The 14,841-nt window shown below is 43.4% G+C and overlaps 2 protein-coding genes across 2 annotated transcripts in view; both read right to left on the bottom strand.

The window, feature by feature from the left end:
- Positions 1–1,108: 1,108 nt before the first annotated feature.
- On the bottom strand, positions 1,109–2,134 carry LOC128306523 (putative uncharacterized protein DDB_G0271606; the record flags this gene model as incomplete). Its single annotated transcript, XM_053044059.1, has 1 exon — positions 1,109–2,134. A coding segment is annotated over one exon (570 nt), but the record flags the coding sequence as incomplete, so codon positions are not given.
- Positions 2,084–14,841, bottom strand: part of LOC128306494 (serine-rich adhesin for platelets) — a 75,707-nt gene continuing 62,949 nt past the window's right edge. Inside the window, exons 8-9 of the mRNA XM_053044026.1 lie at positions 2,771–3,824; positions 2,084–2,286 (exon numbers count right to left, since the gene is read on the bottom strand). Coding sequence (XP_052899986.1) covers positions 2,135–2,286; positions 2,771–3,824 — 1,206 coding nt within the window. The 3' untranslated portion in view covers positions 2,084–2,134. The remainder of the gene's footprint in view (positions 2,287–2,770; positions 3,825–14,841) is intronic.

Here is a 14,841-nt window from a genome sequence, read left to right as displayed (position 1 = left end):
TGTTACTCTCGGTTACCTAGCACACGCACCGCACAACTTTTCTCCCTATTCCTTGGCTTTATAGCCAGCTCTCTCTCTCTCTCTCTCTCTTCTCTCTCTATTTTATCCCTCTTTGCCATTTGCTGCGTGGTGACGCGTTATATTGGAAAACAAAATCAAGGTTTATACACCACTCTTTCCCCCCATAATTGTTTCGTTTTGCGGTTTTCTAACTGCCATTATTTTGTCCATTTTGTGTGTATTTTGTATCTTGTTTTCTTTTTTTTTGTTCTTTGCGCACAATTTGCAATTTGCCACTTAAAATCTGGTGGAGTGGTAGTGTCGCAGGGAGTGGGTGCATTTTTGTGTTCTTCCATTCACACAATTTGGAAGAGCTTCGAAGGGAGCGTGAATTGGGTGGATGAGGGGTGCTGATTAACAATAAAAAATGAAGCTTTCACTTCTTCATCTCCTCCGTCCTCCCTCTCTCCTTCGCCTCCCTTAACAGTTAACATTGTAACAACGTTTCAACTGTGGCGACAAACTCCATTCCCAACGAAAAAAACAAAAAATCTAAAACAAAAAAATGGCCAGCAGCTAGCATCCTTCGTAACGTGTCTTTTCGTAAAACCGCTAAGCATCCGCGAGCTCGCATATAGTGTGTTATCACTTAACGTTTAAAAATAATTGCGTATCGTATATAAAAAAGAAGGGAGGAAATTTAAAATGAAAAATAAAATCAGGCACAGAAATATACACAAAAAAAGAAGGCATAACCGAAAAATAACTCCTCACAGCGCGCGCGTTACTTGCTTGAACTAACGCGCGCGGCACTCATCACACGCTTACACACTATTTTTGCTCTGTGCGTGTGTGTGTGTGTTTGTGTGTGGGGGAGGGGGGGATGTGAAGAGCCGGTGAAGTAGTTAAGCCTCCGACGACGTGAAAATCTGCCGAGTTGTGCCGTTGGGGGGGGGGGGGGGCCCAATATATCCTAACTGCTACGGTACCTTGATTACTATAGCTTCTGTAAGCTTCGTCAATAAGTGTTTTGTGGTTGTTTTTTTTTCTGCTGCGCGTAACGCATGCTTCATACCAGACCGTTACGCGCACACAAACGGGATCGATCTTTCGCGCTCGTGTGTATATCCAGTAGTGTTTTTTTTTTGCATTGGCGGAGATGATGCAATTGCGAGAGGGGGGGGGGGCTTCCTTGCCTCGCCCTCCTCAAAGTATCTCTCGCTTCCGACACCCCACATATATCCGGGGCGGGGTGGGCCCGATTAACTATACAGACAATGTACATAAGATTAATTCGCTGAGTTCCCTTTGCGTCTGCTGCTCTTTCTCATCCTGTCACAGCCGTGGTTTTTTTTCTTTTCTTTATATCTGGTTTGCTTTTTTGCTTGTATGATGTGTGTGCTTTTTTGTTGATGTGTTGTTGCTGTTGTTGCTGTTGTTGCTTTGTAGTAAATGTCGAGGTAAGCGAAGGTTTGTTGTTGTCGGGGGTGTGTGTGGGGTTAATGGTTGGGTAGGCACAACCGGATTTGAACCAATTTTCAGGCATCTCCCATCAGCACCTTCCCTACGTGAAGCCGAACAGGTTCCCGATACCTGGCGGTAAAGGTTTCTTCTTCGCGCGTCCTTGCTCTGGCGGCGGTTGGTCCTCGGATGTCGGTAGTAACTGATGCGGTTGTTGCTGCTGCTGCTGCTGCTGCTGCTGCTGCTGATGTTGCTGGAGGTGTTGCAGATGCTGCTGTTGCTGCTGCTGTTGCAAATGCTGCTGTTGCTGTTGTTGCTGCTGCTGTTGCTGTTGCTGTTCCAGCTGCTGCTGATGCCGGTGCATCATTTCTTGCAGCAGCAGCGGATATGGATCACTGTGTTGATGCAGCAGCTGCTGTTGCTGATGCCGATGGTGTGGGTGGTTCGGTTGAGCAGACTGTTGCTGCTGGTAACGAGTGCTGTGATCACTCAGTTGCTGAATACGTTGATGCTGTGCCTGCTGCTGCTGCTGCTGCTGTTGCTGCCGTGAATGCTGGAACAGCGCTTGCTGCTGTTGTTGCTGCAGCTGCAGCTGTTGCTGCTGTTGATGCTGCTGTTGCTGCTGCTGCAGGTTGTACAGGAGGAGAAAGTTCAGCAGATGCAAATCGTCGCACTATTGGGGAGAATCGTCTTTCCCGTCGATGGGCGGCGGGGACGTCAGGAACTTTCGCGCGTACTTTGGATAGTGCGTCTTTTCGTGCGCCTTCAGTATTGTCGAGCGCGAGAACGTTTTCCCGCACATGCCACACCGAAATGGGCGTTCGCCTGCAAAACAAGAGCGAAAATAGAATCATTATGCTGCAGGAAGGGGAGTTTGGTGCGTATTTGTAAATGGAGGGGCAGGAGCATAGTTGTGTCGGAGGGGTTAAAGAGAGCTGACCGTTCACCGGAACTGATCGTGCTCAATACGAGCCTCAGCGCTCCGCACTGAGCAATCAGCTGAATTCATTCGAAAGAGCACATAGAGCGCTGAGCTAAATGAGCAATATAATTCTATTACTCACGGTGAGCATGTATATTCATTTAAACTACCCTCAAATCCCCCCGCTTTTATACAAAGTTTCTTCAGGGAATTTGTATCAAGTTTCATATTGAACGTTTCGGTGGGTAGCGCTCAATGCGCTCTATGAAGTGAGTTTCGTTCATTGCTCCGCTCACTGAAAAGAGCTGCCCCAACCGATGGACAATTCGTCAATGAAAGAGAGCGGCGAGAGAGAGAGTGAAAGAGTTTGGTAACAACAAAACATACCTGTGTGGACTCGACAGTGGTCCTTCATGTGATGCCGTAGCTTGAACGCTTTGCCGCAGTACTCGCATTTGAACGGCCGGTCGCCCGTGTGTACCGGCAGATGCGTGATGAGCGACGTTACGTCCGGGAAACTCTTGCCACAAAACTTGCACAGCACCACATTGTTGCCGCCCTGGTCGGTGCCGACACCGCCGGTGAGTGGATTGCCACCGCCAACCACCGGTCCGAGCCCGAGCCCGCCAACCGGCTGGGAGGCCAGCACGGCCGCCAGCTCCAGCTCCGCCATCGCTTCCGCCGGATCGAGCATCTGCTCGAGCGTGGGCGGCCCACCGCTGCCACGGTGGTGGCCGTAGTGCGGCGACGGTAGCTGCGACGGCGACGGTGACTGGGCCTGCTGGGCAGCCAGTGCGACCTGCGTCAGCTCGTGCCGCAGCGCCAGATGCGGATGGATCAGGTGTGTCGCCTCGCGGAACTTGAGCGACTCGAGCGAGTGCGACAGGATGTGGCGAGTCAGCTTGTTCTGGTTGTGAAACGTCACGCCGCAGTACATGCAGGTGTGCACCGGCAGACCGGCGGTCGTCGACGCCCCACCACCACCCGGCTGCTGCTGCTGCTGCTGGTGGTGATGGTGATGGTGATGGTGGTGCGCATGCGAATGCGGATGGTCCACCGCCGCCGCTAGCAACCCGGGCGGACCACCGCCACCCACACTGCCACCGCTTCCCGCACCACCGGACATACACCCACTACCAACACCACCACCACCCGCCGTAACGGTCGCTCCAGCACTTTCCTTCCCACTGCTGCCACCACTACCACCACCATTACCGCTGCCACCTCCACTACCACTGCTTGCCGAACGACGGCCACTGAGACCACCACCTTCACCACCGCTCCCGTGAGTGGTGGTACAGAGTCCCAGGATTCCACCGATGCCGCTATTTGCACCGACGCCACCACTAGCACCCATACCGCTACCGGCGCTCACACCGCCTGTGCCGCCGCCGCCACCACCAATACCACCAACGCTTCCATGTGGCCCCTCCGACGCTTCCTGTGGGGAAGAACCAAACAAAAATCGGAAATGTCAACTTCTCGTTTTTCGTGTCACTTTAGGCGTAGCTGTGTGTATGTATGTGTGTGTGTGTGATTTTTGGTATGCATGTATGTGTGGGAAATCTGTTCTCTATCTCCCTCTCTACGCTTTTTGCATTCCGTGATCGACTTATGTGAGTGTGTGAGTATGTTTCTGTGAAATTAATTGTACTGTTTGTTTTGCTCTGTTTCTTTACTATATCAGCTCAAAGGAGGCTGCATTTTTTTTATGTTGGATGTGTGTTTTTATCTGCTGCAAATGGGTTTAAGACTAATGCTTTTCTTTTACGTTAAAAATATTGCTTAGTTGCGAATTCTTGAAAGGATTTCTGGTGGAAGCGTTTTGAGAAATTAGACGAAAAGAGTCGATGGGGAGGGGAGGTGATAGGGCTGGTGATATTTGCCCATCAGACGGGGAGAGAAACCAGAAACTCCAGCACAAGAAAAGGACAAAGAGCAAATGGCGAGGATTTTTTAATAGAAGGAGTAAAAAAAAACTGAACAAAACACGCAAATGTACTGCAAGTGGACAGGTGGTCAAATTGACACCTTCTCTGAGTGGGGTCGTTTTGCTTTCCATGGTGTTCGCAGATGAATTCAAAACGTCAACCTAATTATCGCGGACCATGAGAAACCAACGATCGATGAGGTGGACAACACACACTTGGGGACGAATTGGGGACGACAAGGTGGTGGGGGAAAGGATAAGGAAATAATGGGATGTTTTAATCTCACCGCGGGCGTTATTGAACCTGGAGATGAAGATACAAATGAATGGAGTCTGCGATAGAAAACATAATTTCACAAATAAAAATGGTGCATTTCATGGATAGAAAATGTCCGTATGCATGTTTGTGTGAGTGATTCAACCGTAGAACCCTTTGTATGTGTGTGTGTGTATGCTTGTGTAGATGTTTTAGGTAAAAAAAAAACAGAACCGTAAAACAGTTTTGGTTATTTTTGCTTTTCTTTTGAAACTTCAAATGGAACTGTTGAAAACAAAACATGATCAACTGACAGATGACAAGGATATAGGATTGGATATATTTAAAAAAAAAGTCTCTCCCTTTCACACTTGATTGCTTCATAAACGAAGAGTGAATAGCATCGATAAGAAGGTGTTCACGAGCGGTGGCTAATCGCCTGATGATGGGAACAGGGATATGGGTCAATAATTAATTTGCTGAAGGTCTTTGTATGTTTGTAGTTCAAACAAAGCATAACTGGTCCACCCTTTTTCAGAGAGATTTTCACTTTACAACAACATATCGAAAAATAATAATTTCCACACATGAAGCTAAACGTTTGATTTTCCCTTTTGAATCGTACGAAATGTCTCCATTCAAGCTACGAAAAAGGTAATAATCTTCATGGAAACATGAACTACAATCAAGAGGAACCTCGAACCTTTAGAGAGGTTTGATAGTGAGAGAGATAGAGCGTAATGAATGCAGATGAAGTAGCGCGACAGATTAGAGGTAGAGTAGCGAATCCGACGGGAAAACTCAACGTACACCAGCCATTACACAGGAAGAGTGGACCATTTCCGTACCAGCAACAGAATGTCGGGAAAGCTAGAGCGACACAGGGACACACAGGCCGCAGCAAAAGACGGACGAGCGGAAGAATGGGAGAGAACGAACAGTCAAGTGACAGACGCAACCCTGCTACATTCGACCGGAATAGAGCGTTTCGCTAGATGGAAAAGGAAAGGCAAAAGCGTACAACCTCCTGCACCGAGAGCAAAGAAAAAAGAAAAACAAAAACAAAACAAACAAACGAGCGAGTTGTTAAGGGGCAATGAGAAGCAGACTATTGAACAGGTGCGCTAAGATAAACCCATACACTAACCGTCCCGCGTGTGTGCGATGGTATTTGCGCTCTGATCTGCTTTTGTGTGTGTGTGTGTTTGATTTTGTTTCGTTTTTTTTTTTTGTAATGAGAGAGCAGAAGAATACAAGCGATGATGCCGGACATTCCAATCAAAATCAACAGACGGTGAGAAAGTGATAGGGCAGAAATGGGGGGGGGGGGGGGGGGGGGTGGCTTGGTCTGGGCGGAGGTGGGCGAAGGCGAATTCAAGTGAAAAAGCGAAACACGCGCTGATAAAGAGGAGGATTAAGTTGCACGGAGTGGTGATGAAAGGGGAAGGGGGAGGGAAGGTGGAGTCCTCTCAACAATATGTTGTAATGTTTCGTTTTCATCTCTTTGGTTAGCCTTCATTTTATTACTACCGCAGCAGTAGTGTGTATTTTTGTGTTTGTGTTTGTTTCTTTAGTTTTTTTTAAGACGAGTGTTCGTTTGTGTGTGATCGGGTTTAGTGTTTAAGAGGAATGCTTTAGCAGTTAATTTATACTAGAGTGTGTTACCAGTGTTTGTAAGTGTATGTATACATGTTGATTCTTTTATTTTGATTATTTTGCGATTGACAAGAAGTTGAAATTCGATTTTTGTCTGGTTGCTTTCGTTTCCATATTTGTTTCTTTTGTTTTCTTTTTCATTTTGTTTAATATATTAATGTGCTTTCGAGCATATTTTGCGAGTTGTTTTTTTTTTTTTTTTCGTTTCGTTTAGTTTAGTCGGATTGTTGGCTTATTTTTGTTTTGTTTTTTGTTTTTAATTAGTTTGTTTGGTTTTCATTATTTGTAGCACTAGGGCGTTCTCTTATCGTCGTCTTCACAGTCCGACTGAACGATAATTTGTGAAGGGTTCGTCGCTTTGTTGTTGTTCTTGGTTTACTTTTTTGTTTTACTTATAGTTTAATTTCTGATTCGAGGCTACTTGTGAGCTAATTTTTGCCACTGTGCTCTGTACCTTTTGTTTTGTTTTTTTTGGACGGCGCACAGCGAAGCGTCAGGCGTTTTTGGGGGTTGCTGTCGACGTCGGGGGCTTTGTGAGCGTTAACGTTTTTGACAGAGATTTGACAGCGTTTTTTTTTTGTATCAGGTTTGCCGATTCGGGAGAGTTTTGGTTCCTGTTATTATTCATAACCTTTTTTTTGTTCTCACTATAAAAAAAAACAATATTTTTCGTGATTGACTGAATGTTGACCGATTAGTGACCAATTAGGAAATTAGTTTCAAATGTAACACACCAACCCGGAAGTTGTGATTTGGATATAGAAAAGAAAGAAAACAAGTATAAGCACTCCAGTAAACAACAAGCAAAAGAGCACCCAATCTTCTCGCAATCGTTTGTGCCGTGTGAGAGGAAGAGCGCCAAGAATGTTGATTTTTCTTTACTATTGTTCACCATTGTCGTTAAATTTTGTCTCTTTCTTCTTCAACATAAAATCGCTCACTCGATTGCTTTCTTGTGGTGCCTTTTTTCTTGTTTTATGTTTACTGACGAGCTTATGGTCCTTATGTTTCTATGTAATAAAAAAAACCATGTAATGTTTTTAAAAAATTTATGCTTGACAGAAGGCTGGGCCACCATCGTGGAATTAAATTTTGTAAAGCGGCAAAACAAATCAAGTAACGAAAAACAAATTCGAATTATATACATAGGAAATGAAATATTTGGATAAATTTGTTGAACGAAACAGAGAATTGAAGAAAAAAAAATTATAAAAGGCAAAAGTTAATCCTTTCTATAATAACATATATCAATTACATAGTTTTGCTTTTCTTGCTTAATTAACATTTTATATTTCACTGTTGCAATAGTTTAAAAAATTCCAGTAATTTAGTGAAAAAAAAACAAACGAAAACAAAACACATAGGGCGGTAAACAACCATGTTACTGTAAGAAAGATAACATTTCGAAGAAATTTCCAATGGGTGAATTCAACGATCGAAAAACTTAAAACAAAAACAAAACGTAAATTGCATATTTAAATATATAGCAAAAAATATCTATATATTTACATATCGAAGATTTTGATCGGAATCCAAAAAAGTAAAAGGAAAACGTGTCGACAGCCAATGCGTTATATAAGTGAGAATATTATAAAATAGTTGAAAATGCGCAAACAAAAACCAAGGAAAAAAAGATTACACAAATACTAGTAAAGGGTACACGTGTAAATAAATTTTGACATTGTTTTTAATTTAGTTTTTGATTTGGTTTTTTTGGGTGTATATTTTTTGTGTTTTTTTTTTTAATTCGTTTTAGAAGTCCGAAAGGTTGTAGATTTTTTTTGGTATCGATAATCTATATATAATAAATATATTTAGCACAGCCATGTTCAAAAAACGTAGATCAACTTCTTGACAATTAATCATATGAAACTGAAAACGCAGGAAAGTAAAAAAAAAATATATATATATGAAAACGTAACAGGGTCAAAGAACGCAAATAACAAACAAACAATAAACAATAAAATTGTTTGTGATAGGTTTTGCATCGTGTGTAAACGAAGACACGGAAACAAATAAAACAAAATTCGAATTCACACTACGGAGGGGATGCAGAAACATAATGAAAATAGAAACAAATAAAACAAAGACAATTAAAGGTGTTTCACAACACAAAAAGAAGACAATTAACTTAAGATAATAAAAGAATTAATAAAGGTAAGGTACCATATACCGATTAGTAAATTATTCAAAATAAAGCTTATCGTGTTGATAAACCTCATTAAACGACAGAAACAAACAATACCCGACAAAAAAGAAACTATCCTGATTGAAGAACTAGCGGTGTGAAAAGGAAATGAAAATAAGGAAAAAAAAGAAGGAAAAACAGGCTAATTACAGGCGTACGAAACGATACAATCACACATGAATTCGATTATGAGCAACAACAACATTTACACATCGAGAAATAAGTTAAACCACATCGAGAAGTAAACACACAGAGAAGTGAGAGAACGAGCGAACGAGAGAGATCTATATGTACATACACATCGAGTAAGAACAGAAACAAAAACACATCGAAACAAAAGGAAGACAATAAACGAAACAACGAGCGAGATCGATCCGCCGACCGGAAAGAGGCGCGCGAGAGGTCATGGAGACGGGCGTTCTCTAGAGGAAAGTTTGAATGCGTGTTTGACGAACATGGTGGAACAAAAGTGCACTGGAAAAATAGTTATCCTTTCACTACGGCATGACATAAAATATGCGAATTATTAGCTTAGTGTTCGAACATACTTCGTGCGATGGAGACGCCCGGTCGCGGACAAGACGGGCGTAATGGAGACGCCTGGTGACGTTCAATTTTTCTAGCGAAACAAAAAAAAAAAGGCAATATAACCGGTGATACGCTGATGACACAATCGTACCCAGCGTATTCAAAACTAGAACAAGCCCCCGTCAAGCAAAACGCTCTGTTGTCGCTTGGCAGTGTCGTTTCCCTAAAAAAAACTATTCCAAATGAATCAGTATCCCCCTTCTCTCTCTCTCTCTCAACCCCTTTCTATTCCTTTGTAAAACAAAAATAAGGCGACAATTCCCCTTTCATTGTCCACCGTTTGGTAGCAGCAGCAGCAGCAGTACAGAATCAAAAATAAAAAAAAACAACCCCTAAAACGTCACACACCATTCATCGTCGTGTGGCGTCTGGATGTGGGAGGGGTTTGTGTGTGTGTGTGTGTGTGTGTGTATTATATCGATCCGTCCCGTCTGGTGGTCACGTAATTCGGTCGCCTCGGTGCGTGTTTTTATGTGTGTGCCCACACAGTTTGCTACTATGACAAATTGGTGGTGTGAGCAGGGGGTTTGGAGGAATCGAACCAAAACACGAGCAACAAAAAAAATATACAGGACACAAGAATATGAGGTCATATCGGTAGAATGGGGGCGCACACAATGCAGTGCCAAAAAAAAACACACACACACACATAACAACAACGAACTAAACTAGCCCATCCAGTACAAGGAAGCATGATGGAAGAATGAAGATACAAAGGAGGGTGAAAAGGTGGCAAATGAACGGATAGTCTACATCCTGCTATGGCCACCTGCCATCTCAACGCATTTATGCCTCTCCCTCCCTCCCGTTTCTTCCCCCGCACCCCTCCCTCCCCACCCTAAAATCACCCTCATCTGTGTGAAGGGAAAATGAAAATGTACGACTGTTGCAGCAATCAAATGCTGAGGTTCGATGCTGGTTGCACGAAGCAAGCAAAGCCATGGGAAACCAGGTGAAAGAAGCCGATTAAAGAATTGTTTGCTTTTCCCCGTCCCACCCCCTTTACTCCCCTAAAAAAAAAGCAACATAACATTGGTCGTATCGCAGGCAAAATGAAATCATCCGAAAAGCAAAAACTGCCAAACTGTTCACCAGAAAGGGGACAGAGGGTGAGGAGCGTGTGGGAGAGAAAGGGAGGGGGAGGACGTGAGTCCCCCCCCCCGAAAGCAAATAGAAACTAGAAATTGTAATAATCGAAACTCGGTGCACGCGCGGTGCCGGACGACGTTTGTCGCCAATATGACCGTGGTGTGTAGGAGAGAGCGCAAACTGTCTCGGTATCGGTGACCGTGTTTAAAGGAAGGGTAGTGGGGAGATGGTCCATTATGTAGGGCAACAAACGCGTGGGAGAATTGCACACGAAATCGATACACCAGCGGCAGTTGCTACCGAGACACACGGGGACCCGAAATGCTGGGAAATGGGAGTTGACATTATCCCTTTTTAGAGAAGCGACGGAAACATGTCGGTCGGATTGAAATGCACTATCGATTATGTGTAACATTGCCATCAAGACCACAAAGAGGAGAAAGATAGTGCGTTTAGATCATTTTGGTCATAGTTGGTTGTAGTCAAAATCATAAAAAATTTATAATAGACTTCACACGCTTTAAATGGCGACCGAAATGTTCACCGACGGGAGTCACCATATTCGTCATAGAAATTATTCACTAAAGTTATGGCTGACGCCGGTTAGGAGGGAAACGATAGTTTTGTGAGTACGTGATATCGATTGACACACAGCATGGCACCCCCCCTTAAGGTGATTCACATTTTCCATCCCCTCTGTTCCATTTTCCTTCACCCCCAACAATTCTAACCTCCAAACTTTCTCATTGCATCCAATTGTGGTGTGCACACGCCACACAAATCGTAATCGTTCCGTAACACCGGACCACACTCCAAACTCCAAACACACACACACAGGTGCAGTTCAGTACAAGCTTGGTTCTGTTTATGTGTGTGTGTACGTGAGATGGTAGCATTTTCTCTCGGTAGCCTCAGCCGCAGGGTGCAGCACATGCCGTTTTCACTTAGGGTAGGTTCTGGTACGATACACTACGTCCCACCAAAAAAACCCCTTCCCTATCCATCCTGCTAGTGGTTTAGTGTTGTGGTTCGTTCCCGCCTGATATGGTGCGGTAAGGTCGAACCCGACCTAATGTCATTGTCGCGTGTGCGTCACTCAGCAAAATAAGGGTGGTGAGTGTGTGGGATTGGGATGGGGGGACAAGTAAATCGAATGGAAGTTAAAAAAAAACACACAAACAACCAAACAGAGTGTGAAAGTTACCAAAGATATATAACCGAATTGCCGAAAATAAAAAATAAAAACACTAGTCTAGCAATTCTATAGACAAATGCCAACCATTTGTTCACCGGATTGCATACATTTAGGCGCATTACAATTTTAGGGCAAGCGCGTTTTTAACGCTGCACCTTTTCAAGACTATTAGGTTTTGTTTGTGTATGTAAGAAATTACAAGCTTTATAAAGTACGTAAACAATACATAAAAGCCATTTATAAGTTGTTGGTTTAACAAGCTTTTCTTTGGAGCGATATAAAAGTTTGTACTATAAATATAAGATAAAAGCTATAATTATATACTGGTATCTAGTACTTAGTAGTACTACGAGTTAGGTTTTGAATGCATAAACTTAGGCGGACAATCGAATTTCAAGATTGCATATTTTGTCTACCATTTCGCTGTAGATTTAAAATATTTCTATTAACAAAAATAAAATCTTGTTAGAAAATGGATGGAATATTGATAAAAACGACAAAAAAATTGATTGTATATCACGCCTCAAAGCAACTTGTATAAGAAGTCGAAGTCGAAATTATTTTATTCCAACAGCTTGTGAATAGGTCAATTTATACCACAACGTTTTATTCCTACGACCATATTCGTTACACTGGCAAAAGGTCTAAGTCTGAAGTGTGTTTGCACTTTATGAATTATTTTAACAATAATGTAACTGTCAAACTAACGGAGAAAAGGATGGCGACAGTCGCAGTCGCAAATCAAAAGCTGTGTAATCAGTGGATGGCAAACATGGCCGCCGCTCTCTAAATCTAAAAATTACAACCGAAATTGGTACACACCGTGCTACAGCAGGACCAGACGGACGAAAGGAAGAAACATATAGATGACTTCATTCGGTTTTCATTCGGCCCTTTGCGTGTGCAAACGCTGCACAAACCGTACGCAAAGTGCATTGAAAGCACGGAAACGCAACGAGCGTGAGCTAAAATATTTAAAGATTTGCTGCCACTCGCGTCGCTTCGCTTTCTCCCCGGGGGGAGGTGTATTGTACCCACCATTCCAGCCGACGGTGCGCAATGGACCACCGACAAATGGAAAACTTTTGTAAAACTAATTAAATGATGAATAATACATGGAACCGATTCGGGCAATCGGACGACCACCTCTTCTTGCTGTCGTATTCCTTTTGCCGCCCGCATTCCGCGCTGTTATTTCGTTAGGATTTGCGTGATTTTCCCCATTGCAGTAGATATGACGCGCTGTGTGCACAGTGCTGCAATTTGAAAGGGGGGCTAGTGCGTGTAGAGATAAGCGAGGATATGTACTCTCCACCCTCTAAACCCCCCTCAAATAAGCGTGCTTTGCGTGCCTTAAACGTTCTCCGAACTCTCGCATAAAAACTTGTTACAATCGGATAGTTGGCACATTTTTTACTTCCTTTTTGTAACATCGTCAACTTATCGCCACCGGTTGGCTTCAGAGAATGGGATGAAAAGGCAAACAAAAAACCAATACATCGAAGCGAACAAAAGTGATCCCAATTTTTTGTTGTTGTCACTATCGCCAGGTCCGGAACATGTTTGCAGCTGTCGGAAAACTATCGTCTCTTTGTCCATACTCCGTTATTCCCAGGCGGATGAAACACACGGGGACAGGAATAAGAAAAGCGAGACTGAAAAACTGTTCGCACTTCCGAATGTCGTTATGTCGAAGTGGTGATCGAAAAAAAAAAAGCTCAGCAAAAGGCTCAATTTAGCACCACCGGACAACAGATCTCCTTCAGTATTGTCTTCCACAGTTCGTATGTCGAAAAGGGGTAATATCATGCAAAGGGAAACGGTTTATTAAGATGCTTTCCTCCTGCCGAGAGCACACGGAAGTAATCCTGTCGAACACGGTCTATGTCTGCCACATACTTCCACAATTACCGTGTCCCGACCAAAACCGCTCCAAGTGTGCTTGTTTTCAAATTGCCTTTTCCTTTTATTGGATATCCCCATTCTTATTGAGTCGATAAAGATTACAAAAGGATCTTACTTGCCCCAAGGTTGATGAAAGAGAGGGAGAGAGAGGGAGAAAGAGAAAGGAGGACATAGAAATGGAGTTGAAGGAGATATTAGTTTCATTCACTTTTCATTGTATTGGAGTTGTATGCATTGACGACAGACCGCATACAGCTTCATGTGTAACGAGAACCAATATAGATTGAGATAGGGATTTTACTCAACTACTACCACTCATAAAGGAGCTAGAAAACCCAAAAAAAATTACATCAAATTTCAACAAACCGTTCCCAGCAGAGTGAAATGCTTTCCCGATTGTAATGAAAAAATATCAACAGGAAAAGATGAATCAATATCCCCTATTATTGCTGTCCATCAAATGCTCGTTCGTGCCCGTTTCGCATGCAGATAATATCCCTCTGTTTTAGCCATTCAACGTCCGAAAGAGACCGAGGTATCGCTGAAGCCAAACAACGGCAAATGTCACCGAGTTTTTCTTATTATTGTTTAATTTTCCATTCTTTTCCTACCCTTGTTGCTTGTTTTTTTCTGATTTGTTTGCTTCGATACCGCCCGAATGTATGCAAACCGGGCTACGAAAAACGCATCACAAACCGCTCATCTGGACACGAACACACACACACACACGTGGAAACGGAGCGCACACGTCAACTGACGTTGAAGTAGCTAGCTGGATTGACAACCTGGTTGATGGACGGATACAAACCCGTCCCGAAAATGGACCATTTTCTCGCGGAAAGCAGCGAAAGGGGGAGGGTGTATTACGGGGGTGGTGGAGCAAGTGTGTAGGAAAATGGATGGAAATATGCATTTCAATAGCAAGGACGAGCTTTTACGCCCACCATCGTCCCATTCCCCCCCCATTGAAGTTCCATGTACACGATTGAAAATGCACTTATTTCTACCGTCGGGTACGTCTGTGATGCGTATTGAGAAAAGGCATTTTCGAGGCTTTGGAAAATAAGAGAGAGTGTGAAGCGAGAGAGGTGGGAGGTGGGTTTGGAATATTTTTCATCCAATCCATCAGTCACAAAATCAATAGATATGTACGATGAAGTTGTAACGCCATTTAAAAAAAACCGACAAATATTAAACGTTCGCTTTCCGAGGAAGAGATAGAGGGAGAGAAACAAAATTTAATCCTACCTACAACTGAAGGACCATTGAGACGCGTCACGAAATGGGAAGGGTAAGATTGAGGTGAACGACACGACACACAATAGAGCTTTTCTCGGACGGGATCGAATTTTACAGAGATCATCGTCTGGACGATGACGAATGATTGATGCTGAACGTTACAGCAGCACTGAACGTTCGTCGGTGTAGAGACGAGCGATGGTTTTAATTAGCAACTAGTTTAGCGTGTGAAGTAAGTGGAATGACAGTAATCGTGAGTTGAAGTTGGGAAAATTAATATCGAGAAGCAGAACCGCACAACAACGACAACCACAACGGTAAACACCCACGGACAGACGGAGCACATACATGACCGTTAACGGCGTGGGGGGGAATAAATAAATAAAACCCTTTTTTGGATAAAACATAAACA

Source organism: Anopheles moucheti, chromosome X (assembly GCF_943734755.1).
Source record: "Anopheles moucheti chromosome X, idAnoMoucSN_F20_07, whole genome shotgun sequence".
Lineage (NCBI taxonomy): Eukaryota > Metazoa > Arthropoda > Insecta > Diptera > Culicidae > Anopheles > Anopheles moucheti.
The sequence above is the reverse complement of the archived record's forward strand: the minus strand, read 5'-3'. Positions and strand labels throughout refer to the sequence as shown.